The 25,453-nt window shown below is 41.3% G+C and overlaps 1 protein-coding gene across 1 annotated transcript in view; it reads left to right on the top strand.

Annotated features, from left to right (window-relative positions):
- The window catches only part of MUC6 (mucin 6, oligomeric mucus/gel-forming), a 43,683-nt gene extending 21,490 nt beyond the window's left edge, over nucleotides 1-22,193 (top strand). The window contains exons 12-29 of the mRNA XM_078383676.1: nucleotides 986-1,058; nucleotides 1,356-1,493; nucleotides 2,713-2,874; nucleotides 3,269-3,363; nucleotides 5,164-5,296; nucleotides 5,947-6,196; nucleotides 7,873-7,925; nucleotides 8,019-8,128; nucleotides 11,741-11,892; nucleotides 12,168-12,309; nucleotides 14,020-14,130; nucleotides 15,244-15,429; nucleotides 16,342-17,501; nucleotides 18,176-18,319; nucleotides 19,403-19,465; nucleotides 20,572-20,622; nucleotides 21,908-21,952; nucleotides 22,065-22,193. Coding sequence (XP_078239802.1) covers nucleotides 986-1,058; nucleotides 1,356-1,493; nucleotides 2,713-2,874; nucleotides 3,269-3,363; nucleotides 5,164-5,296; nucleotides 5,947-6,196; nucleotides 7,873-7,925; nucleotides 8,019-8,128; nucleotides 11,741-11,892; nucleotides 12,168-12,309; nucleotides 14,020-14,130; nucleotides 15,244-15,429; nucleotides 16,342-16,635 — 1,899 coding nt within the window. The 3' untranslated portion in view covers nucleotides 16,636-17,501; nucleotides 18,176-18,319; nucleotides 19,403-19,465; ... (1 more) ...; nucleotides 21,908-21,952; nucleotides 22,065-22,193. The remainder of the gene's footprint in view (nucleotides 1-985; nucleotides 1,059-1,355; nucleotides 1,494-2,712; nucleotides 2,875-3,268; nucleotides 3,364-5,163; nucleotides 5,297-5,946; nucleotides 6,197-7,872; nucleotides 7,926-8,018; nucleotides 8,129-11,740; nucleotides 11,893-12,167; nucleotides 12,310-14,019; nucleotides 14,131-15,243; nucleotides 15,430-16,341; nucleotides 17,502-18,175; nucleotides 18,320-19,402; nucleotides 19,466-20,571; nucleotides 20,623-21,907; nucleotides 21,953-22,064) is intronic.
- The last annotated feature ends 3,260 nt before the right edge of the window (nucleotides 22,194-25,453 follow it).

Raw genomic sequence — 25,453 nt, 5'->3', positions numbered from 1 at the left:
AAAACATCACAGAAACATAAACCCCCCCAGCCCAAACCCACCCTGAAAAAGCTACCCAGAACAGTTTTTAAAAAGCAGCACCTTACCTTACCAGTCTGAAGCCTTCTTTGCTGAGGCAGCGGCAGCAGGGCCGGCCATGGCAGAGGACAAGGCTGGGCCGAGCAGCTGGAGAGTCCTGGCCAGGCTGAGCCTCTCAGTGCTGGGCTGCCGCCGCCATCACCACCATCACCACCAACGCTGTCCCTGTCTTCGTTGGAGCCCGTGGGGAGGCGAGCAGCCAAAACATCCTGGCCAGGCTCAGCTTCCCGGTGCCGGACCGCCACTGCCTCCCTCCACCGGGCCTGGCGAAGCCTTTCACAGCGCTTTGACGGCAAGGCTAGCAGACAAGGGGAGCCGCCCCCACAAGGCCAAGCACTGAGCACAGCCCCACTAAGAAGGAGCAGGCAGCTGCGCAGGAGGACGCTTCCTCTGGGAGCCCGGATCGGGGGGCCCTGTGCCAAGGGTGAGGACCGGGATCCCACCGTTAGGTGAGGTAATGCCACCGCCATCCCCTCTCCCCCACCGCTTCATCCGTTTCTCTACCTGTTGGGACAAAAGAGCTACAATGAAGCAGTCTCTTCTCCACCAGTCTGAATTTCCCACCTTTCCCCCCTACCTTTTCCTGATCGCAAGTCGAGGCTCCGACTGCAAGACGAAGCAAAATTTTACCACTCGAAATGGTCATAAGTAGGGATGGTCGTAAATCAGGGCACCACAGTACAGTATATGGCATATAGATTAGAAATTCCAGTATTTATTTATTTATTTATTTATTTGATTTCTATCCCGCCTATCTAATCAATTAAGATTACTCTAGGCGGCTAGACTTTTCTTCTGATTACGGTTCTTGTGCAGAGTTAATCTTGGGAAGTTTACATTATAAGTTCAAGCAAACATTCATTCCAGCTCACTCTTTAGGATTCTGTGCTCTTTTCTTTCCATACAGGACAAAATTGTGATTTCTAAAAATGAAGGTTTAATTGATGAGGATGAACATAAAAAGTTACCATACAAATCAGGTAAGATAAGAAAGAAGAATATTTAACAATTGCTCACTAAATGGGCAATATTGCCAAAAGTGCACACGACTTGCATTTTATTTGGGTTAAATGTTACCAAGGCATGTGAGAAAATGGTGTACAACTTTAAATAAATTAGCAGACAGCTGTCTATCATGGTAGCAAAATCTTGATTCAATTGTAGAACGGATCACTCTGAGGAAATGAAAATATAAATCTGAGAATATTTTTTTAAAATAGACCAACCATAGTCTGTTTTAACAGACAGACCTGTTTCAATGATTGCATTTCTTTTAGGGGACATCATCATCTTCCGACAGTCATCCACTCACATTCAGATGTACACCACCTTTGGATTAGAGCTGCTAATTCAAATTCTTCCAGTGTTTCAAGTTTATGTTAAAGCTGGACTGCAGTTCCAAGGCAACACCCGAGGTAAAGAATCTGGTTCCCCTTGATCTTTCACTTCAGTGACTGAAGGCTATGAGTTTTATCTGAGAGGAAGTGAAATGGGATTTCCCCTCCCCACAGATGGGGTTCTCCCAGTTCAAAAACAGTTGATCTACTGTATACTTCTTTGGACTTTCCATAAATATCCCTTTAGGCCTGGATAAATGCCATGTATTACTAAGTAATGCAAATCAGTTGTAAATCAGTTTAGTAGTCTGAATTAATTTGTCGCAGTCCAAGAAAGGAGAGGTACGTGTGAAAACAGACTACACAAGGATTCCTTTGCCAAACCATGGACAACCATGCCAAACACTAAATGATTTGGACTTACACCCAGAAGCAGGGCATCAAATGTCATCTCTGTTACACTCTCTGGCCCGAGTGTAAATGCATCTTCTTAGTCATTCTCATATTGCATGTGTACTGCTAATTTAAAATCAAGGGCTTGCAATTCTACGAATGAAGAGCTCAGTCTAAGGAGGAGATTTTTAGTAATCATCATTATAATATGACTACAGTTCATAAAATTTGGACCTTGCTACTAAGTTCATCTCTTAAGTTAATTTTATACAAATTTCTTCAGTCTGTTCCAAATTTCATCTGGAAATAGTTTGTGAGATGAGACTACCATACCCTGCATTGATACGAAAATTGTGATAGGCTTCCCCATACAGGACAAAGGTCTGTGTTTTAGCACAAAGATAAGCTATGTCATGCTTCTAGTTTGCTCAGTAAGGCTTTGAAGTGCACTATATGCCTCTGCAGTTGAGCAAAATTTATTTCACAGGCTTTTAAAAAAAGGTAGTAAATAAAAAAAATAGAATTCAGTTTTTCATCTCAGTTTTTTTTTTTTTTTTTAGGTTGTAGACCATCCAAGCATAGTGTTTTGCACTAATGGGGTGGTATATAAATCAAGATAAAGAAAGAAAATCAGCAAAATATTGTGGCATCTTAAAGACTAACAGATTTGTTTGTGAATTGAACTGTACTTTCCTCAAAGGCTAAAACAGATTGTGAAAATTATTTTCATTCCTACATTTTGGCATTTCTCTCCACCCCCAGCCCCCCGGGCCTTCACAGCTGACTAGAAAAAAGCTCAAGAGGATTTTCCAGAACCCCTCAAATGGACATTTAGGGTGCATGGCAAGCATTATTTGATTTGCTCCCTGTTTTCCATCTCACCCATGTATTTCCATGTCACCAGGGTTGTGTGGTAACTACAATGGAGAAACTACAGATGACTTTATGACCAGTATGGACATTGTTGAAGGAACAGCAACACTCTTTGTGGATTCGTGGAGATCAGGAAACTGTCCCGCTGCTATTGAAAGAGACACAGATCCTTGTTCTATGAGTCAGTTAAACAGTAAGTGCCATCACCTGTGCCCCTTTCCTGAAACTCTATTTTAAAAGTTTGTGTAATCTGTAATTTTGGAGCTTTGCCATCTACTACATAAACTTTCAGATGCAGGTAGCATGAAAAGGGTCGGCAAATTTGCTTTTTGGCAGGACCAAAATGTACAAAGTATATCAGTTTAAATGTTGTCTTTAAAGATTTATATTTAAGTGAAATGTAAACAGAGCTTGGCTTGTTTTCTTGGATAGCCCAAGGGAAAAAAAATGACAAACCCATAACCTTGATCACCAGTGAGGGAGGTCAAAATTGGCTACAAATCTAGCTGCATTTTTAATAATACCACTGTAGTTTTAATTCCCCTCGTCCCTGTTGTCTGATGCATTTGATTCTATGTTTGGTTTAGAGGTGTGTGCAGAGACCCACTGCTATGTTCTTGTGAAGAAGGGTACAATATTTGAGAAATGCCATTCCATAGTGAATCCAGTCCCATTTTACAAGGTATGGATTTATTGTCAAGCACTCAATATGAGAGAGTAACAGATGCAATTGCATAGGTGCCTTGTATTTTTCTGTAGCACTCTATATTTGGAAAGTGATAATTTCTTGCCTTTGTTTAATGTGAAATAAAACATCAGTGTCATCTTTTCAAAAGCCATAGGATATGATGAAGTGGGATAAATTAGAGGTAAACAGAAGAACCCAAAGAAAGAGAAAATGATTATATTTTCATGAAAAGAAATAACCGAACAGAGCTTGTTACTTTTCCCAGTTCCTCACACAATTAAGGTGGACTGGACTGAAGGCTTAGCTGGTGCTAATGGTGTTGTCTTTCACTATAAAGCAGCTCTGACATGGCCCATGGCTTCTGTTTAACATAAAATAGCCTTAATGACATTTTTTCCTCAGCCTCCTAGCCCAGATGTAGCTAGCATCAACCCTTGAATTATAGGAAGCTTCAGTAGGTCTGGGTCATGCTTCATTTTTTAATTTTTCATCTGACAGTCCCACCAGAATATACTCCCCAGTTTAAGGAAAGCAGTAATGAACAGACATCTCTCAATGGAATTCAGAATCAGGTCAGCAATTATGAACATTACAGGAGAACAGTTCCCAAGAAGCATGGTCTCACTTGAGTTGTAACATTGGCTGCAACCTATAAAGTTGACTTAAAATTTCTCTTGTTTATGTATGTTTAAGTCTCAGAGAAAACAAAAGGTATTTCATGGGTGGGGCAAGAGGAGAGGACGGGTGTTTGCATTCAATGTACTCTTGGCAAAGAAGTTCTCCTGCCATGATGGAGGCTGCACAACAGGAATGTGGATCACCAAATGTGTGATTCATAACTGGGCATTAAAAAATAGGTGCTTTGTTTAGAGAGGTAATACAATTTCAGCTGCACCATTCAGTAGCAAGGCAGTGCAATAAAGGAAATATGGGAGATGTTGTGGATTCCCTGTGTAACTAATCAACATTTCAAAAGTTATCCTGCCAAAATTATATTAGTCTGTGCCATCACATTTCTGGTCATATGACTCACATAACCTGCCCTCCAAAAATTCTGTTCTTCTGTAACAGGTGCCTATCCTAATTTTCCAATCTGTGTATGTATTACTGGCTTCTACAGTACTGACTTGGTAACAAATACTAGACATTTCCATCCTGCTGTGTGAATTTTCACTGGTTTGGTATTGATATGTCTTACAAACTGGATCTTGCAAACTAGATACATGATGACTTTCAAGTTTTGAACATTTTAATGTGTGTCACATTCATGCATAGCCACTAATTACTGATATTTGAATCCCAAAATGCATTTTCTAGGCTGTGAAAAAAATTATATGTTGAAGATTTTTTAATAAAATTCAATTAAAAGAGATTTTAAAAATCCTTGGCTTGGCATGATACCAGAACCTCTAAAAGGAGTTTGGTTTTATATTATAAATTCTTTGTTTACTTGGAATACAAATGCACATCTATTTCTCTGTCAAAAAAGGACTGGTATAGTGATTGAGAACTACCACTTTATGCAGAGTTTTCAGAAGAGTTTTGTTCATGCAACAAGAAAAAGCTATTTCACACATATTTATCATTTGACAACTGAACCTTCAAATTGTGATCTGTGTATATGCATGAGCTGTCATAGATAGAACATTAAATACAGAATTTCTAAATAGTTCACATGCATTTTTTTTAAAACGGAATCAGCATATACAAGCAAGCATAAACATCTCATGTGCCCTAGCAGTCAATATTTCTGACCTGTTACTAACAGAACACATTCCACCTGTTTGTTTCCAGAGATGTGTATACCAAGCTTGCAACTATGAGGAGACCTTCCCTTATATTTGTTCTGCACTGGGTTCTTATGCCCGTGTCTGTGCATCAATGGGACTGTTCATTGGGAACTGGCGGAGTACAGTGGACAACTGCAGTAAGTAATCCTTGGTTCCTTCTAAAACATATCAGGATCCTTGACCTTCATTATTGTTGTTTCAAAAATGACTCATGATAAATGGTAGAACTATTTTTAGATGATTAGAATTCAATTAATCAGGGCCAGTACACACAGTCAAATGTTCCTAATAACTGATGTTATCAAGCCCAGTAATATAGTTTATGAGCCTGACTCCTACAGTCAATTCAATCCTCATAAATTTAGGTGGATGTTCAATTCTATATGCTTCATGCTAAATGCACAAGTAGTCTGCCCTCTGCAGCAGCAGTGAAACATACAGCTTCCACTTTGCAAGACTAGGAAAGAGCAAACTCCTTTGAGTTTCTAGCTCCCATATCACACAATTATTAGAGAAAGAAAAGGGCTGGCTGAGAGGTGAAGGGAGTAAGAGATTTTCATACTCCCCCGATAGCTTCCAGCACATCTTCCAGCAAATGCATGATCAGTAGTTAACTTGGTAAGAACACTATACATGTACCTCCCACATATCTACAGTCTCCCTACTATTTCTCTTCTGGTCCCCTGCAGGATGGAGAAATGGGTATGGTGGAAAATGGGTTTGGTTGAGCACACCTTGAAGATTTCTGAGCAACAAAATCTAATTATACTGTTCCTCCTTTTGGCAGCCATTTCTTGTACAGGAAATCAGACATTCAGCTACAACACTCAGTCCTGTGACCGGACATGTCTGTCCCTCTCTAACCGAGAACTAGAATGCCACCCCATTGATATCCCTATTGATGGCTGCAACTGTCCAAAAGGAACCTACTTGAACCACAAAAATCAATGCGTCCGCAAATCCCAGTGCCCTTGCTACCTGAATGACAGGAAGTTCATTCTGGCTGATCAGTCAACCGTGGTTGGTGGAATTACTTGGTAGGCATCTCTTATGGCAAATTGAAATGGTTCACAAGTTTATGAGTGTATTAAAGTTTCCTTAAATATATGTTTCTTCCAGATCCAGTAGGACATTGATGAACCTTTTTGTTTTGAATGTTGTCCTTGTCGTTTTATGTGTGCATTAAATGTACTTTGCAGGAGTAAAAGCATGAAGCTAGCATTGTCAAATAAGAGGGAGAGACAGGTCAAGGAAGCATCTTTTAAATAAACTAGTAACATAAGAAGTAGAGGTAGCAAGAAATAAACAAACACATACTGTTATGTGAAATATTACTTTGCTGATGAGAAGACGTGAAAGGTCAATATTCCATCAAAAATGCAAAACTAGTATAATCAAAGCTGTTTCTAAGTTTCAGAAGAAGAAGAAGAAGAAGAAGAAAATCTAAATCCGACTTTTTAGCCACAGTTGGAATAAACCTATGAATCAAAAGGGTATTACTAAGTCAAAACGTATATAAAGTTGATTGATTCAATGGGTCTGTTTTAGCAGGACTAATGATTTTACCCCAAGAAGTTTAATATGCCCCATCCTCCTCTAGAGGTGAAGAGTGATACTGTTGCTGTTATGTGTCTTCAAGATGCTTCAAAGTCATGGTGACCCTATGAATTAGGGTCCAGCTAGTGACTTTATGGGAAACTGTGTATGTATTATTGAACTCTGGTGTAGGAGGAAGGTTAATTTAATAAATAAAGTAATATTTATACTGGTAAAATAAATATATGACTGTAATTATACATGTATGGAACAAATTAAGAATGAAAACTGAAACAGTAAAGTTTTCCTATAGTGTTCCTTTAATTAATCCTTTACTTACCTCACAATCCATTCAATTCTCACCCTTAATCTTTCCATCTGACACTTATTGCAGGTCCATTAGTAAAATTGTATCACTTCTATGTCATTTGTATTATCTCACCTGATGCTGTATTTATATACGTACCAATTCAATTTTGATCCTCCTCCTTCTCAAAGAATTGGAACAAGTAAACAACTGTTAATAACAAAATAAGTTACCTAGATTTGTGTCTATGTCTGATTAATCTTGGGTGTTGAATACCAGCCCAAAGAAGAAAGCTGCACAACAAATTCAAGAAAACATTTGGGTTCAGCCTTTGAGAGAGTTGATACTATACATTTCCTCTGGCAGAGTTTTGAGTTTCTGGTCAAATAACCTCTAGCTGTGCAGCGGAAGTGCGGGAACTAACAGCAGAATTAGCTTCAAGTCTCCCCAGAGTAGACGATCCCTTTTTGCTTCCATTAACTGGCACATACAGTCCGAGTAGCTCACTCTGAGACATTGGTAAGAGAAAGAATAAAGTGTTTCATTTACTGGCAGTTGAACAAATTTAAAAAACACAGCATACTGAACAAACAACTGCTTAGAGTAACAGACCTTAATGGGATCACAGCCTGCTTCCAGTCTGCAAACATCTTGCACTAACTGCCAGTAGACTAAAAGAGAAGGGAAAAGAGATGCAAGCAGAGAGTCATGTCTCTAAAATTAAAGGCAGGGAAGGAACAATTGGTTGCTCTTGGTTTGATTGACAGTCACTCCAACCCAGAAAGGTCCCTTCCAGCTAAAGACAGCATACAATGTTGAAATAACTCCAGCATTTCATTGGTGTATTCTAAGTTACATTCTCTCTTTTAGCTATTGCATTAATGGGAATCTGAGTTGTACTGGCAAACCTGTGGACCCAGCAGGTATGAATTTCATTACATTTTCCATTTTGAGTATCTGTTGCTCCTATAACACAAAAAATAGCAATCCATACTTTTCTATCTCCTTTTTCCTAGAAAGCTGCAAGCCACCCAAAAGATATGTTTCATGCTCAGCATCCTCAGGAAGCAAGTACGGAGCAGCCTGTGCACCAACCTGTCAGATGCTGGCCACTGGAATTGAATGTGTGAGTTCAATACCTTTTCAACAATTGTGATCTCAAAAGCATGCAAGAACTGGGCTCTGCTTCATTAATGAGGGGTACTCATTTAAGCAATGATTTCCGACTTTGGGTCCTCAGATGTTTTTGGACTAAAACTTCAAGAAGCTTTTAGCAATAGATATGCTGGCCAGGATTTCTGGGAGTTGCAGTCCACGAACATCTGGAGACCCAAGGTTGGGAAGTACTGATTTAGAGAATGTAAACAAGGCCAATAGAACTCTGACAATTAGTATTCTCTTGCTACAAAACTAAATAGTCATGAATAGAAAATCGTATTAGCACTATTTTCCCTTTGTAAGGGTAGGACATGTCATGCTTGAATGCTGCTTTGGACCTTGAATTAGAGTCACCACATCCTGCTAGCTCCTTGAGCTTTATGGCCTGCAGAGCAGCTCCAAAATGTATTGCCACCGGAGGCAAAGCAGCAACCTCCTCCACCCCAAGCTTGAGCACTAGGTCACTGAAGTTATTCTAACACTGATGGCAAAAATTAAATTAAATTAAATTACATTTTAAAAAAAACTTTTCTCTTTGGTTACAAAATTATATATATATAATTATATATACCTCAGCCAACAGGTTTTTTTGTGTCATGAAAAGACAAGTAACTGTTGTAGATATATATATATATACGTATATAGTCTTTTCATGACATATATATATATCATCATATATCAAAATTATATATATATATAATTATATATACCTCAGCCAACAGATAGATAGATAGATATAGATATATAGTTATATATATATTGTGTCATGAAAAGACTATATATATATAGCCCTGTTGGCTGAGGTATATATAATTATATATATATATAATTTTGATATATGATGATATAGATATAGATAGATAGCGAGAGAAAGAGAAATAGAGAGAGAGAGAGAGAAATAGATAGATAGATAGATAGATAGATAGATAGATAGATAGATAGATAGATAGATAGATAGATAGATAGATAGATAGATAGATAGATAGATAGATAGATAGATAGATAGATAGATAGATAGATAGATAGATAGATAGATAGATAGTCTTTTCATTTCACAAAAAAACCCTGTTGGCTGAGGTAGTTTTCTCATAATGGAGGTCTAGGCTGTTATGACAGTGATGCTGTCAAGACTAATGAATAGAGAGCTGGGAAAGTCGCACTTGGTTCCACCCCACCTGACCCTGGCCCACTGGTGAAGAAATCTCTCTTCCCTTTCCATTGCTATTCTATCCCATTCTATCAGCTAAAATATTCAGGGAGAGCTAGGTAAATGAAAGGCATGGTTTAAGGTTGAGAGTGATCCTCATAGAATCTGCACCTCAGACTAGAGATTTCTGGCTCAGCCTTTCAGGTTGCAGTGATGTAAAAAGGGGTCTGGGAGCAAGAGTAGGCATCCTTCAGTCTCAAGAGACTATGGTAACATGCTCTGAATAGAGGTCTTGGAGCAGCGTCTAGTGTGGCTGAGAAGACCAATTCGAGAGTGACAATCCCTTCCACACTGAAGACAAATACAGCCTGTCCCCTGTCCAGCTCCCTGATTTTGCTGGTTTGAGGACTGCCTCTTTGCCTCGGCCTGCTGAACAAGTGCCTCTTCAAATTGGGAGAGGCCATGATGCAATGCCTGCCTCCAGGCTGAACACTCAGAATGATGAGGTCCATTCCTAAGGCCTTCAGATCCCACTTGCAGATATCCTTGTATCGCAGCTATGGTCTCCCTCTGGGGTGCTTTCCCTGCACTAATTCTCCATACAGTATATCTTTTGGAATCCAAGCATCAGCCATTCTCACAACATGCCTGAGCCAACATAGACGTTGCTGTTTCAGTAATGTATGCATGCTAAAAATTCCAGCTCATTTTAGAAATAAGCCCCACTAAACTCAGTAAGACATGTGACTAGATATGTCTGATATTTTACCGTAATTTCATTACCCCAGCTCTCATTTATACTTTCCCTTCAAATTTACATTTGAGATTCTTCATAATGCCTGTATAACACAAATAACACCCTGATCCTAAGCATACACACAAATGCACATCCTTGAAATACTTTGTGGGAACTGTTTCCCTATGGGCAGGTCCCCCAGAAATGAGAAAAGGTACCCCCAATGACCCAGATACTGAGCAGTGAAAACTGCTGAAATCCTTTCCATGCGCTCCTGGTTGACTGGCAGTTCTCTGAGAAAGCCCCATGCAATAGTTCCTAACAAGAGGACCAGATTGCTTAGGCTGCAGTCCTGTGCCCACTTACACGGTAGCACTTTCAACTGACTGGATGGATGCTACTTCTTTTTAGATATGCACTGGACTGTTCTATTAATCATTTACAGTGCTATGAGTATTCTCCCATCCATGCAGGAGCTTCCCACAGATGTGTCACGTCCACACAGCTGGGATAATGCTTAAAACCTTTGGTATATTTCCACTGATAATCTTTGTCCCTCATAACATCAGGGCATCAAGCAACAACAGTTCAAAAGAAAAAAAATTAAGAATGCTGACTTAAGTCGATCTCTTTTTAAAGTGATCAGGATTTTTAAGAAAATTGCAATGGGTTTTAATAACAAAAATCTTATGGCAATATTTGGGGGAAATATGTACGTTTTGCAATATATTAATAAAATCCAGGAAGGGCCTCAGCAAGACATTACGGAGGCTCCAAGATACTTTGCAAAACTTGTGACCTGTGATGAATATATGGCAATTAGGAGACTGAATGTAGACAAGTATTTAAGTTTACTTTTTTTTTTCTCTAATATTTTCCCCGACATAAAAGTTATCTAACTACAAATAATCCTAAGGCTTGTGCTGACATTGAAAATACAGAGGTGCCTCACTAGACAGTTACCCCGCATGACAGTTTTTTCGCTAGACATTGACTTTTGTGATTCCTATGGGGGAATTTCGCTGGACAATGTTTGGTCCCTGCTTTGCAAACCGATTTTAGCTAGACGACTATTTTGATAGCTTCCCCCATGCTCACAAAAAGGTGTTTTAGGGACCTAAGCGATTTAAACAGCTGATTGGCGGTTCGCAAAGCGGCTTTCCTGTAGCCGATCTTCGCTAGACAATGACGATTCTTCCCCATTGGAACGCATTAAACAGGTTTCAATGCATTTCAATGGGGAAATGCTTTTTGCTAGACAATGATTTTGCTAAACAGCAATTTCAGTGGAACAGATTATCACCACTTGTAGTTACATACAGGTTAGAGTGGAGTGGAAACTCTGTTGCTCACCAGATGTTGAGCTGCAAGGTCCCAGAAGTCCTAGTTATGATAAGCTTAGTGATGAGGGGTGATTGGAGTAGCAGTCCAACAACATCTAGAGGACCACAGGTCTCTTGCCTCATCTTAAAATAACCTATGGAAGGCTGGATCTGGACTAAAAGTGGCTGACCAAAATGTATCCCACAGTTCAAAAAGACAGATGCATTCTGATGCCACATACATTCTTTTGTTTTTTTTTCTCTCTTTTTAAACAGCTTTATGTAAAATATTAACAAAATGATGCAAAACACAGTTTTTAGGGATGTTTAGCTCTTAATACGTGACTGAGCTGGAACTTGATTGACTTTTTCCAGGTCCCCACCCAGTGTGAATCAGGCTGTATTTGTGCTTCTGGACTCTATGAGAAACTAGATGGCACATGTGTGCCACCTGAGGAGTGTCCTTGTGAATACGGTGGCATCTCATATGCAAAAGGAGAGGAGATCCATGCTGACTGCAAGACATGGTAAGACTTTCCATCCAAATGTGTACTTAGCTAAATTGTGCCAGTATGCCATTCAAAGGACAGTTAATAAACATATAAAGTCTGTGCATCTGCCCAACATCACTACAGTACTGCTTGGTATTAAATGTGCAATGAAACACAGCAAGACTGAGAATGTCATTTTGGGAAAATAAGTTATTGTCATACAAAGACAGCAGTAATGTTCTATGGAAAAAGAGATTCAATTTTATGTTCATTTGAAATGTGTTTAAAAAGGGTTTTTGTTCGCTCACCAGCACTTGTGAAAGAGGAAAATGGAAATGCATCGAAAATTCCAGATGTTCATCAACCTGCAGCCTCTACGGAGAAGGCCATATCAGCACATTTGATGGACAGAGATACATGTTTGATGGCTCCTGTGAATACACACTAGTTATGGTGATCATACCACTTTTTATTGCATTTTGCATTCTGTGATGCGGCATACAGATTGTTTCTCTGAAAATCTGGAACTGACAGTTAAACTTATTTGATTAAATATAAATAACACTTTAAATCAAAGTTTGTAGTTCGAAGTGTATCTCGGGGTAAAATTGCATTTTCAAGGATTTATAACCATAACCTTAGAAGAGGCTGTCAGAGGACCTTTTACACCTTTTGTTACCTAAATTCCTCTTTTGGACTTCAAAAACAACTCCTGCGCAACCATATCTTGCCCCGAAGAACAAATAAATAACCTGCACTTTCCACTATAATTTCATCCCTGAAAATGTAAGTGGGCTGTAGAATTTATCTCTCCTTAATCCAGGTATCTTTGCATAACTCTCATTATCACAAGATACATTTTCATTTTTAGAGTATTTTTCTTTCTTCCACAAAAAAATGCCATCTAAGAATTGAACTCTCAGTTCTTCCATTCCCTTAGTGAAGCTTATGATGGGAAAGACAATTAATATATATGAGTTGTCAGAGGAAAATAAAGCTTAGGGATTTCCTTCATTAAAGCATCCTTTGGACTGATCTGGTGTGGTGTCGCATTTTAAAAGGCAGATGGCAGCATCCTTCTTACTGAGGCAAACCATATAATTAGGCTGATCTGAAGCACCAGGAGATAGCTCTCTAGGTCATGTCTTTTCCACCATGTCTAATTGGCCAACATGCCTTAAAAACCGCATCTCATTAATAATCAGACCTCCTAGACATTGATTATGTTGTTTAGTGTAATAACAAGTCACTACAGAGTAGGCCCACTGAATCAGTGAAGATTTTGTGAATCAACTCCTCTGTACGTCCCATTGATCAGAATAGGTCTACTCCAGTTGCCACTGATTTTATTTAAGTTGCAGCTAGAGTAGGCCCATTCAAATCAATGGAGCGTACACAAGAGATGACTCATCAAATCTCCACTAATTCAGTGGGCCTGCTTTAATGGAACTTTCTACACTAAGCTAAAAGGTTTCCGCCACAGATTGGAGAATTATTTCTAGAGGGGCAATTTGACCAAATGACCTGATGAATGCAGTTAATACTATATCAATTCATCGTAGTTTCCAAGTATCTTACATTTCTCTGCTGGATGGAAAGAGGAGAGAGAAGCACGATAACATTTTCTAGTCATAGGATAGTTGCTCTCACTTTGCTAAAAATAGATGGAATGAATCACCAGAAAAGTCAAAGAGATAGATTTGTACAAATCTATCATTGACGTGTATGAAGGCACATTTAGAAATAATAATTATATAACTGTTATACAAATAAAAGCATGTCTCACTATATTAAAGGTGTCTATGGCTAGTGATAGACATTTCTGCCTTACTCTACTGTCTGGGTGTTAACTGTTGATAGGCAGCCTCAAGGAGCACACTATGCCTTCTGATGGCATTTTTTTTTTTTTTAACCGGACAGGCTTTCAAAACTGCCTTGAAACAGAGGACTTTCCTTGCTAAAGTAGGACACAAAGCCACCATGGCTGAACTTCACCAAGAAGAACCCCCAGGAACTTCATGGCCCAGGCCTTATTAATAAAATGTGCCAAACAGCTTCTAGTTTTGAAACCTAAGAGGCCCTATTCCATACTTTAAACCCTCATATACACTTTGTTTCTCTGACAACTCTAATGATTATCTGCCTATGTGTGTCTTTTCTTAGGATGGCTGTGGGACAGGTAGAACTTCTCACACTTTTAAAATAGTCACTGAGAATGTCGTTTGTGGAAATACTGGAGTCACGTGTTCCAGGTCAATCAAGATCTATCTTGGGGTAAGACTATTTGTTGTTCTACATTAACGTCAATGAGATTTCCTCATTACACCATAGTAGAAAGTAAGCAAACAAGGTGGGACTTCACATAGAAAGACAGTAGTTCTTTTGGATACTTGAGAAGGTCATCAGGAACTAGGTATGCATCTTGCTTTAGATGGGATTGTATGTGGTTCCCTTGAAAAAGTAAGTTCACAACTTTGCAATGCTCTTGGGCCTGGAATTACTCCTAGAGGACCACATGGTAGTCTTGTCTGGAGTTTTTTCACAGCTTTTGCTCTATGGGCCAGATAAGCTGTTTTTTTTTAGAGGGCAGAGCTCATCATGGTCTCACACTAGGAACATAGGAAGTTGCCTTACTGAAGGTAAGATTCTTGGTCCATTTAGTCCACAAGCAGCAGCTCTGATAATGGCAACAGTTTTTCAGAAAGATCTTCTAGCAGGTTCTTCTAATCTGCCTATGCAATCCCTTTTTTAAAAAAAAAAAAGTGGAAATAACAAGGAGTGGATCTGGAGCCTTCTGCATAGAAAGCTAAGATCCCTGTCCACCTATCCATTCACATCCAGCTTGGATTGTCCACTTTGAACTTTGGTTATCTTTGAAAAGTGATTAGCCTGTCAGCTCCAACAGTTTTGGCCGGTGCTGTTTTCAATACCATCTGGCTCTATTCTCATACCAGCTATTGGCTCCCGTTTGTTTCTGAGCCCAATTCCAAGTATTGCCTTGAGAGCCGAAAACAGTTTAGAAGAACCGAGGTGCATGTTCTCGCTGCCTCCCCCAGATGGCTTTGCCTACTCGTTCAGGTTTTCAGTAGAGCCCTTGGTCTGTGTCTGCTGTCGGATGACACGGTTGAAGGATCCCAGCACCCAGGCTTTAAGACTATCAAATATAAGAGACCTGTCCATTCCATCATGGAAGGCAGTTCAGCACATGCTATAAATTCATACTATCAGGCCTAGTTGCCTACCGCCCTGACCTTTTTCTCCTGTTTTCCCTAACACTGCTGTTTGTCATGTTGTGATTTCACCCCATTTTTGTGTTTTGCTTTTCTTGTTATTACCTGCAAGAAAAATAGTTATGCAGTTCTATTTTATATCTCCTTTTCTCCATAGAACCTGACCATCACTTTGGCAGACAGAACACACAGGTTCTCTGGCTGGAATCCTCAGACCGAGATTTTCATAGAAGAGAATGCCCTCCACCTGGTTATTGAAATCACAATCCCTGGCAAATATGAAATGACCCTAATCTGGAACAGGCACATGAACATATTCATCAAGATATTTCGAGAAGCAAAGGTAATGCGAAAGAGGTTCCTCAGAGATTCTCATTCACCTTTCCTCACAATTACAATTCTAATGGCATACGAATCACATTGAATTGGCAGCCACAATGCTGTGGTATTATAGGCTTTAACCAAACATCTTCTAGAAGCAAGGCACCGCGACTCGCAGTTCTGCAACTGCTTTTAACGGGGTTTATTGTTAAAGTGGTGCATTGTTCAAGCTGAGCAAATAATGGAGGGTGAATGTAGGGCAGGGACTTTCCTCCCTTTCTAGTGTTTTTTCTACTCAAACCCATACCCTCATAGGAATTTCCCATGTTGAGCGGCAGAATATTATCTCAAATTTCAAAATATATTTTGTTGCCTGAGGCAGAATGACATAGCCATAGCTCTCAATTCTGGGGGGTGTATGCGCAAACATGTGTGCAAACTAACAAAACATTCTTGTGTGCATGTAGACTTTATATGCAAGAAACCCTGGAAAGACACAAGTAAAAATGTTTCCTTGCAGACTTGTCACTTACTATATGTGCAGAGACCAGCAACAGACATGGGAAGGGTTGGGTGCTCCCCTCCGAGTGTGGTGATTTTATCCCACTGCATAGCGCTTATTTCTATAGCTGTATCTATCATCTATTGCCTTCAGAAAATGCCAAAATATTTTTTTAATCGCATGTGCATATTTTTTGGAGAAAAATACTATAATCATAAAAGTTAACAATTTGTTGCCTTTTTAATGATGCCTGAAACCACCTGGCTGCGGTCTCTCTCCCAATTTATCCTGCTCTTCTTCCTTGTTCCACTGCTGCTGGTTAACCACCCAAGCAACCTAAAGCTACCTATATCTTGGCTGCTTCAATCTCAAGACACACTTTAATGTAGAAATATAATTTCCATGGTTTATTGATATCTTGTTTTAATCTAGGATCAGCTCTGTGGTTTATGTGGTAATTACAATGGGAACATAAGGGATGATTTTGAAACCCGAAGTAAATATGTGGCATCCAATGAACTGGAGTTTGTGAATTCCTGGAAAGAGAATCCCCTCTGTGGGGACATGTTCTTTTTGGCTGATCCATGCAGCAAGAATCCCTACCGCAAAGCATGGGCAGAGAAGAAGTGCTCCATTATCAAAAGTAATGTATTTGCTGCCTGCCAAACTAAGGTAAAGCATGGAGGAGGGCTCTCCCTTGAGCAGATAATTTGCTTCAGTAGTTGATGTTGGCCCAAATCCAATTGTGGTTTTACACCAGCGTAAAACCAACATAACACTGACTTTAGCAAACACAGGAAGACAAGCTCTTATCTCCTGGTGAATAAATTTGTCCCATTAACAAATGACGATTTTACTTTTAATGCTAGATTGATAGCCATCGATAATTGGAATGGTCACATGTAAAATGTTTATTCTAGAAGGTCCTATCACTTACTCTGGTTTTGCTATGTAGAAGTCATTGCTTCGTTTATTGAGTTCATCCACATCAATTTAGGTCTTTCTTTCCTACTGCCATCAAGTTTTCCTGTCTTTGTTTTCTTTCCCAATAAGTCTTGTCCAAAGTATGACAGGCTAGGTTTAGTCATTTTTGTGCAGAGATTATTGGTATACTTAACAAGATCATCTCCCATCTCTCCACCTTTCTGGGTCCCACTTGAATATCTGGCATTTCATATATACTGATAAATTTTAGAATTTAACTGGGGGAAAAAGCAGATTATTTTCCAGTTTTGAGGAAATAATTCAGTTTTCCAAACCCACTTCCAAATTAAACCGAATGAAAGGTCACCCATCATTATATGTTGACAAAGCAGATTACATTGCAAAAAAAGATTGTTTTGTTTGATTAGTGGCTATATCTTGCTTCTTGTTACTGGAGTGTAAAAGAAAAACACCTTACTTATATTTGCTTTCTGGATTGATGCTTCTCTAGGTATATAGCAAGCATTACTATGATGCCTGTGTCCATGACTCATGTGGATGTGACAGCGGAGGAGATTGTGAATGCATGTGTGATGCTATTGCAGTCTATGCAAAGGCTTGCTTAGATGCCGGTGTCTGCATTGACTGGAGATCCCCAGATTTCTGTCGTACGTTTCGTGATAGCACTTTTAACAGATAAGCATTGGAGTTTTTACTAGCAGCATTATGTTTATATAAACCCTGATATGCAGAACTGAGTGAGTTTATTGGTTATCAAAACTCCTAGCAGAAGAGGTTTTGTATCTTTCAAGTACAGTGGTACCTCGCTAGACGACCTCGCAAAATGATGAATCCACATGACGATGAGGTTTTGCAATCGCTATAGTGATTCGCAAAACAGTGATTCCAATGGGTGATTTTTGCTGGACGATGTTTGGGTCCCTGCTTCGCAAACCGATTTCCACAAGATGACGATTTTGCCACTGATTGGCGCTTTGCAAAACGGGTGTTTTTGGGACCGATACTTCACTGGGCAGCCATTTTAACAGCTGATCGGTGCTTCACAAATTGGCTTCCCTATGGGGGATCTTCACAGAACGATGAGGATTTTTCCCCATTGGAACGCTTTGGAACAGGGTTCCTAGAAACCATATAATTCCTCAGAAACTCATAAGGGCCCCCCTAATGAGAAAATCAGGAATGGTGGACAGGTCCCACCAGGGATAGCTTGTCCTTAATTCATACAGATATTTTCCAATGTGATTTCACCTTTCAATCATCTCCCCATGGGTTGAGTATTATTTGATACTTTTAATAACAACCGTCTTCTTCCTTATTCTAGCTGTCTTCTGTGACTACTACAACAGCCATAAGAAAAATAACATGGATGGTACCTATACTAACTATGTTAATGAGCTAAATTGTACCTGGCATTATCGCCCCTGTAAATGTGCCAATGTGACATCAGCAAAAGTCAATATTGAAGGTAACATTCTTTTATAAATTGAAAGCATTAGCCAAAGACCTAGCAATGGTCTTCCACCAATGTCTTCAAATCTAACTTTGCCTGACAGCAGGTGACATCCATCACAGTGATTCTCAGTTGTACAACCATTCATGAGCCACTCTAGATACCAGCTCATGACAGTTTAGAGGGTCTTTTCTCAAGTACTTCTGGTCTTTCTTTCCTTTTGAATAAATACATTTGTTTTGCATCTCAGTTTCTAGTTGACTGTACAGGCCAGAATTCTTTATCATTTAAAATTAGTGCTTTATTGACATCCATTATCATTATATGATGAAACTTAGATAAAGGTAAGAAATGAAAAGTTTCTGTGGCTACATTAACAGCTAGAGTATAAGAGGTGGCTGGGCATTATAACCTGGCACACTCCTGCCCTCCCTTCAGCAGATGATAGTCTTCATAGTCTCCCCCAACAAACTCTGAAGCACCAGGTTTTCATCCTGCTTATTGTGTTTCAGCCCTTGAGGCTGATAAAACATGAAAGTCTGGCCAAACCCATTGAAGGTACTTTGAAACAACTCCTGAGCATTGGTTTTAAGTGCCCGTGTCTTCCTTTATCAAATCCTTACAAAAAATCAGTTAACTGATTGGTTTTGTTGTGCTCTAATTCAACAGAGCTTTTCAATTATTGCATCAGGATCTGTCCTAAACTGAAGAACATTAAGCACTTAGTTTAGTTTTCTATTCAGTTTTAATCTTGAGCCCCTGCCAGTGGACACCCAAATATTCCTTGATAATCTACAGGGGAAAATAACTATACTTTGGGAGACCTTGCATTTGCAACACATAAATCATCAGAAGAATTTCCCATAGAAGATTGATAGAAAACCAGAAGGAAGTAGACAAGATACTTTTGAAACTATTTGTACACCTTTTATACAATGTCTTGCAAAAAAAAATAGCCCTGAATTCTTAAATTCAGAGCTTTGCTCTTCCAAAACCTTTTAAAGATGACGAGAATTTTTTTTTCTGGGACATGAAATATTTTATACTTAAAATATTTGTTCCATGTATAATGAACATTTCTTCTCTCTTTGCTTGTAGGTTGTTACAACTGCTCAAGTGACGAATACTATGACCATAAGAAGAAAACCTGCATGCCTTGCTGTAAGTAGACAGCCCACTTTTAAATATCTTTCTTGCAACAATTCCAACATTCAGAAAAGTCATGTACAGGTCAATCATATACATCTTTATCTAATTCCAAGGGGAATATGTCAATCATAGTGGTGTATAGGAATGTAGCCTTATTTTATTTCCAGAGGATTAGATTAGAGGCAAGGTTGGGACTTAAAAGCAGCTACTGGATAGTAACTCTTTGCTCATCCATTGATTTTAAGAAATACTCTGTTTACTCAGATGTGTGTGATTTAGAATGTAGCTGCAAATACTGGTTAATGGGAATTTAGTTATTTTTATAAAGCATGTTGAGTGTGATGAAAAGTCATCTTAAAACTTATGCAGAGCATTTCCCAACAAACCAGAACTTCTGGAATTATATACAGAATTTTTTTTCTAATTTGTGCTTTCATAAACAACATCCCATTTTTGTTATAGACGTGAGAAATATATATGATTTGCAGCATATATTTGATATTACCATTCCTTCCCATAACAATAATGTTAGCAAATTAGAGCTACTTCACAGTTGGTGATTTTTTTTCAATATGGATGCAACTTCTGTGTACAAAAAACAAATACAGTATTTGCAAGTCCTTAGCTATATACATGGCTATGATTGCTGCAAATCTGAACTTGAAGGTCTTCCGAAATGTTCACTCAATATCTAGAAGCAACACAGCTTTAGGAGGAAAAAGTTGTTTACTTATTCAAAAAAAGGAGCTGGCTTCAATCTGCATTTGGCCAATTAGCTTGCTTTTATTTTGTAACTGCTCTATTATTAGGTAGCCTGACTTTATTTGAATATCCCATAACTCAATTGTACACTAACACATTTCTTTTGCCTCAAGGAATAACACTGCAAGAGAAGGAAATATGATTTTTTTTTCTTAACATACAATCTGGTACTCTCATGCACTACCTGATCAAACAGGACACAAATGTTTGCTATGCTTTACATTTTCATTTTGACTCTGTACATAGGCATGTACAGAGTCAAAATGAAGAATACAGGTTTTTCCAAAGCCTGGAAACATTTCAGTTTTAGAAAACTTTTTTTAACCCACATCATGCTCACGTTTTTGTCTTTTCAGATATCCCACCCACGCCCACTCCTACAGCAACACCTACAGCCACACCAACAGGTGACTAGTGTTTTTAAAATGTGTATTTAAAGCTGTATGGAACCCACTTAAACACACAGGGCTGAGTCATCATTTTGCCTCCCACAAATGGAAAGACTACTTCTCTGCCTTGCAGGCTTTTGATTCATTAGAAGATCCAACTGTAGAAAGAGGATGGAGGTAATTTACACCCATCCTTGTACAATGCAACTAAGATATGGTTGTTGTGGGTTTTTCGGGCTCTTTGGCTGTGTTCTGAAGGTTGTTCTTCCTAACGTTTCGCCAGTCTCTGTGGCCGGCATCTTCAGAGGACAGCAACCTGTGCTTGGCACTCCCAAGCCAACTACACCAGAGCACAGGTTGCTGTCCTCTGAAAATGCCAGTCACAGAGACTGGAAAAACGTTAGGAAGAAGAACCTTCAGAACATGGCCAAAGAGCCTGAAAAACCCACAACAACCATTAGATCCCAGCCGTCAAAAGCCTTCACAAATATATTCAAGTAAGATACCTTAGAAGAAAACTCCAGAGAAGAGTTTAAGAGGGCATAAAGGGCTGCATGATAAAGAGAAAACAAACAAATATGGCCTCCCTCCTTTCCACTGGACAGATATGATCCTGAATAGAAATCTACCCACAGGATAATTATGTTAGGGAGAGGAAAGTCTTAATCCAAGCCACAGGTCTGCCTGATAGCTGCTCCCAACAAGTGTAGGTGTACTGATTCAGTTGATGAGTAGACATTTACATGAATCTTATTCTGTCAATAGTCTACTAGAGTAGGACTCAAATCAATATAGTGAAGGAAAAATATCAGTAGGCGAATGTAGCCCAACAATAACGACAGGAAGATAAAGCCTTATTCCAATAGTGTGGATGGAAAAGTTATGAATAATTTGGAAACCATCAGCAATTCATCTATACAACTAATTCCAGGGTGGTGGCAAAACCAAAAGTCAAAATTCAGCAGCATTAAAAAAAAGCAAATGCCAGAAGTTTAGTCCAAATTTCAGGGAGAACCCAGTGGCATAAGGAGAACAACTTGCCTCCAGACCTTTCCCTTTCTAAAATGAATCTGTTTTGAGAGAGTAAAAGAGGGGGAAAGTTCCAGAGCATTCCGACAACCAATATGAGAAGCAATGGAGGGAGAATGTTGACATTCTCTCATTGGGGCACTCATTCCAAGAGAATCTCTGCAAAGGGGGTAAAATCTCATGTTCAGATCCTGAACACCCACACAGCTTTAAGTCACTGATTTCCTTGGAGGATCAATTGAATTAGGCTCTCCTTTCCTCTCTTCTTCTGCAGCCACATCCACAACCAGCAGTACAATGCCGACAGCATCCTCTCCAGGTAGGTGCATCAAGGAAATTACAAGACCGAGTTCATCAAATTATCTGCTTTCTCTCCGAATCGCCTTCATCAGCTGCACCAACCGACTGATGGTGATACTTTTCATTTCCAGTCACAATTGTCCCAAGCACCACACCGAGAACATCGCCCACCACTTCACTGACCACCACCTCAAGGACCACTGTCTCTACACAGCCGTCCACCACCAAAACACCTTGGACAACCGCCACCACCAAATCCCATACCCCTGCCACTTCCAGTTCTCCACCATCCAGCCCTACTCGACTACACCCAACCACAAAGACAAGCGCCCCCACCACGCTCTCAACCATATCCACTACATGGAGCACACCCACGCCAACAAGAACTGTTAGTGTTCTCACAACCACAATGACACCTCCAACGACAATCCCCTTCCCCGAAACCACACCAGTCTCCATCACGATGCCGACATACCAGCCTCCTACCAACACAACAACAATGTCCACGACAGAAACAACGACGATTACAACAACAATAATGCCTGTCCCTATATCCTCCAAAATCACCACTGGTAAGTCCTTCCAAGGAACGGATCTAGAAAAAAAAAACTACTTAGTAAGGTAAGATGGTAATATACTCTACCTACTAAAGAAGACTAGGCATAGACTTCAGAATACTAGAACAAAGACAAATAAACTGAACAATCGAGTTTGCATTATTCTTCCCCACATGAAAGTAAGTCAATCATGTCTTTAGGGTACAAATGAAAATACTCTCATATTTCCTCGTGTTCTGTAGCCAAACAGACAACCAGCAGTACTGACTCAGTCTATAAACTAGTCTGCTTTCCCTCGAAATCCTTTGCCTCGTGACCCCACCTGCCGAGGAGAATTCTTTCCAGTCAAAATTCTCCACAACAGCACACCGAGAACATCGCCCACTACATTGCGGACTACCACCTCAAGCACCACTGTCTCCACAGTGCCATCCACCACTAGCACGCCCACGATGACCCATGCCACTAAGCACCGCATCCCTGACACTTCCACCTCTCCACGCTCCAGCCCCATGCTACTGCCCCCAACCACAACGACAAGCGTCCCCACCACCTTATTCACCATGACCACGACACCCAGCACACTGACGCCAATCACGACTGTTAGCGTCCCCACAACTTCCCACACCCCTCCCACTTCCACCCCCTCGACCACAACCACACCGGTCTCCACCACCAAACCCACCTCCCCAATGCCTACCACCACAACCCCCATAAGCACCAGCAATTTAACCACCACCATTCCCACAACCACCACTACGGAAACCAACACGACAGCAACCACCACGCCTTTCTCCACCTCTGCCATAATTAGCACTGGTAAGTTCTCTTTTGGGCTCCACTCTCTAAAGAAAAACCTACGGAGGATGGCTGGACCCCAAAGCTGGTAGGCCGCCTACTTTCCCAAAATCCTTCGGCCCAACGAAAGCAGGAAATTCATCCTCCTGGGAACGTGTGCACCGGGCCTTGAAGGAAGCTGTTCTCCACCTCGGGTTCGGCAGTATTCTAAGTCACCTTTTCTGTGGTGTAGACAATGAATGGCTCTCTCCTTTCCTCTTCTTCTGCAGCCCCACCCACTACCACCAGTACGGCGCCAACACCATCATCTCCAGGTAAGTGCATGACCGAGGAACAAGACCGAGTCTGTCGACTGGTCTGCTTTCCCACCAAATTGCCTTTGGTCGCCCCGCCACCTGCTGAGGGGAATTCTCTTCCTTTCCAGTCACAACCGTCCCCAGCAGCACACCGAGAACATCGCCCACCACTTCGCTGACCACCACCTCAAGCACCACTGTCTCCACAGTGCCATCCACCACTAGCACGCCCAGGACGACCCCCACCACTAAGCACCGCATCCCTGCCACTACCACCTCTCCACCCTCCAGCCCCACCCCACTGTCCCCAACCACAACGACAAGCGTCCCCACCACCTTATCCACCGTGACCACTACACCCAGCACACCCACGCCAACCACGACCGTTAGCGTCCCCACAACTTCCCACACCCCTCCCACTTCCACCCCCTCGACCACAACCACACCGGTCTCCACCACCAAACCCACCTCCCCCACGCCTACCACCACCACCCCCGTGAGCACCAGCACTCTAACCACCACCATCCCCACAACCACCACTACGGAAACCACCACGACAACAACCACCACGCCTTTCTCCACCTCTGCCAAAATTAGCACTGGTAAGTTCTCCTTTGGGCTCCGCTCTCTAAAGAAAAACCTGCAGAGGATGGCTGGACCCCAAAGCTGGTGGGCCGCCTACTTTCCCAAAATCCTTCGGCCCAAAGAAAGCAGGAAATTCATCCTCCTGGGAACGTGTGCACCGGGCCTTGAAGGAAGCTGTTCTCCACCTCGGGTTCGGCAGTATTCTAAGTCACCTTTTCTGTGGTGTAGCCAATGAATTGCTCTCTCCTTTGCTCTTCTTCTGCAGCCCCACCCACTACCACCAGTACGGCGCCAACACCATCATCTCCAGGTAAGTGCATGACCGAGGAACAAGACCGAGTCTGTCGACTGGTCTGCTTTCCCACCAAATTGCCTTTGGTCGCCCCGCCACCTGCTGAGGGGAATTCTCTTCCTTTCCAGTCACAACCGTCCTCAGCAGCACACCGAGAACATCGCCCACCACTTCGCTGACCACCACCTCAAGCACCACTGTCTCCACAGTGCCATCCACCACTAGCACGCCCAGGACGACCCCCACCACTAAGCACCGCATCCCTGCCACTACCACCTCTCCACCCTCCAGCCCCACCCCACTGCCCCCAACCACAACGACAAGCGTCCCCACCACCTTATCCACCGTGACCACTACACCCAGCACACCCACGCCAACCACGACCGTTAGCGTCCCCACAACTTCCCACACCCCTCCCACTTCCACCCCCTCGACCACAACCACACCGGTCTCCACCACCAAACCCACCTCCCCCACGCCTACCACCACCACCCCCGTGAGCACCAGCACTCTAACCACCACCATCCCCACAACCACCACTACGGAAACCACCACGACAACAACCACCACGCCTTTCTCCACCTCTGCCAAAATTAGCACTGGTAAGTTCTCCTTTGGGCTCCGCTCTCTAAAGAAACACCTGCGGAGGATGGCTGGACCCCAAAGCTGGTGGGCCGCCTACTTTCCCAAAATCCTTCGGCCCAACGAAAGCAGGAAATTCATCCTCCTGGGAACGTGTGCACCGGGCCTTGAAGGAAGCTGTTCTCCACCTCGGGTTCGGCAGTATTCTAAGTCACCTTTTCTGTGGTGTAGACAATGAATGGCTCTCTCCTTTCCTCTTCTTCTGCAGCCCCACCCACTACCACCAGTACGGCGCCAACACCATCATCTCCAGGTAAGTGCATGACCGAGGAACAAGACCGAGTCTGTCGACTGGTCTGCTTTCCCACCAAATTGCCTTTGGTCGCCCCGCCACCTGCTGAGGGGAATTC

The sequence above is a fragment of the Pogona vitticeps genome, chromosome 1 (assembly GCF_051106095.1).
Source record: "Pogona vitticeps strain Pit_001003342236 chromosome 1, PviZW2.1, whole genome shotgun sequence".
In the NCBI taxonomy this organism is placed as follows: domain Eukaryota; kingdom Metazoa; phylum Chordata; class Lepidosauria; order Squamata; family Agamidae; genus Pogona; species Pogona vitticeps.
This window is presented reverse-complemented; position numbering and strand designations above follow the sequence as displayed.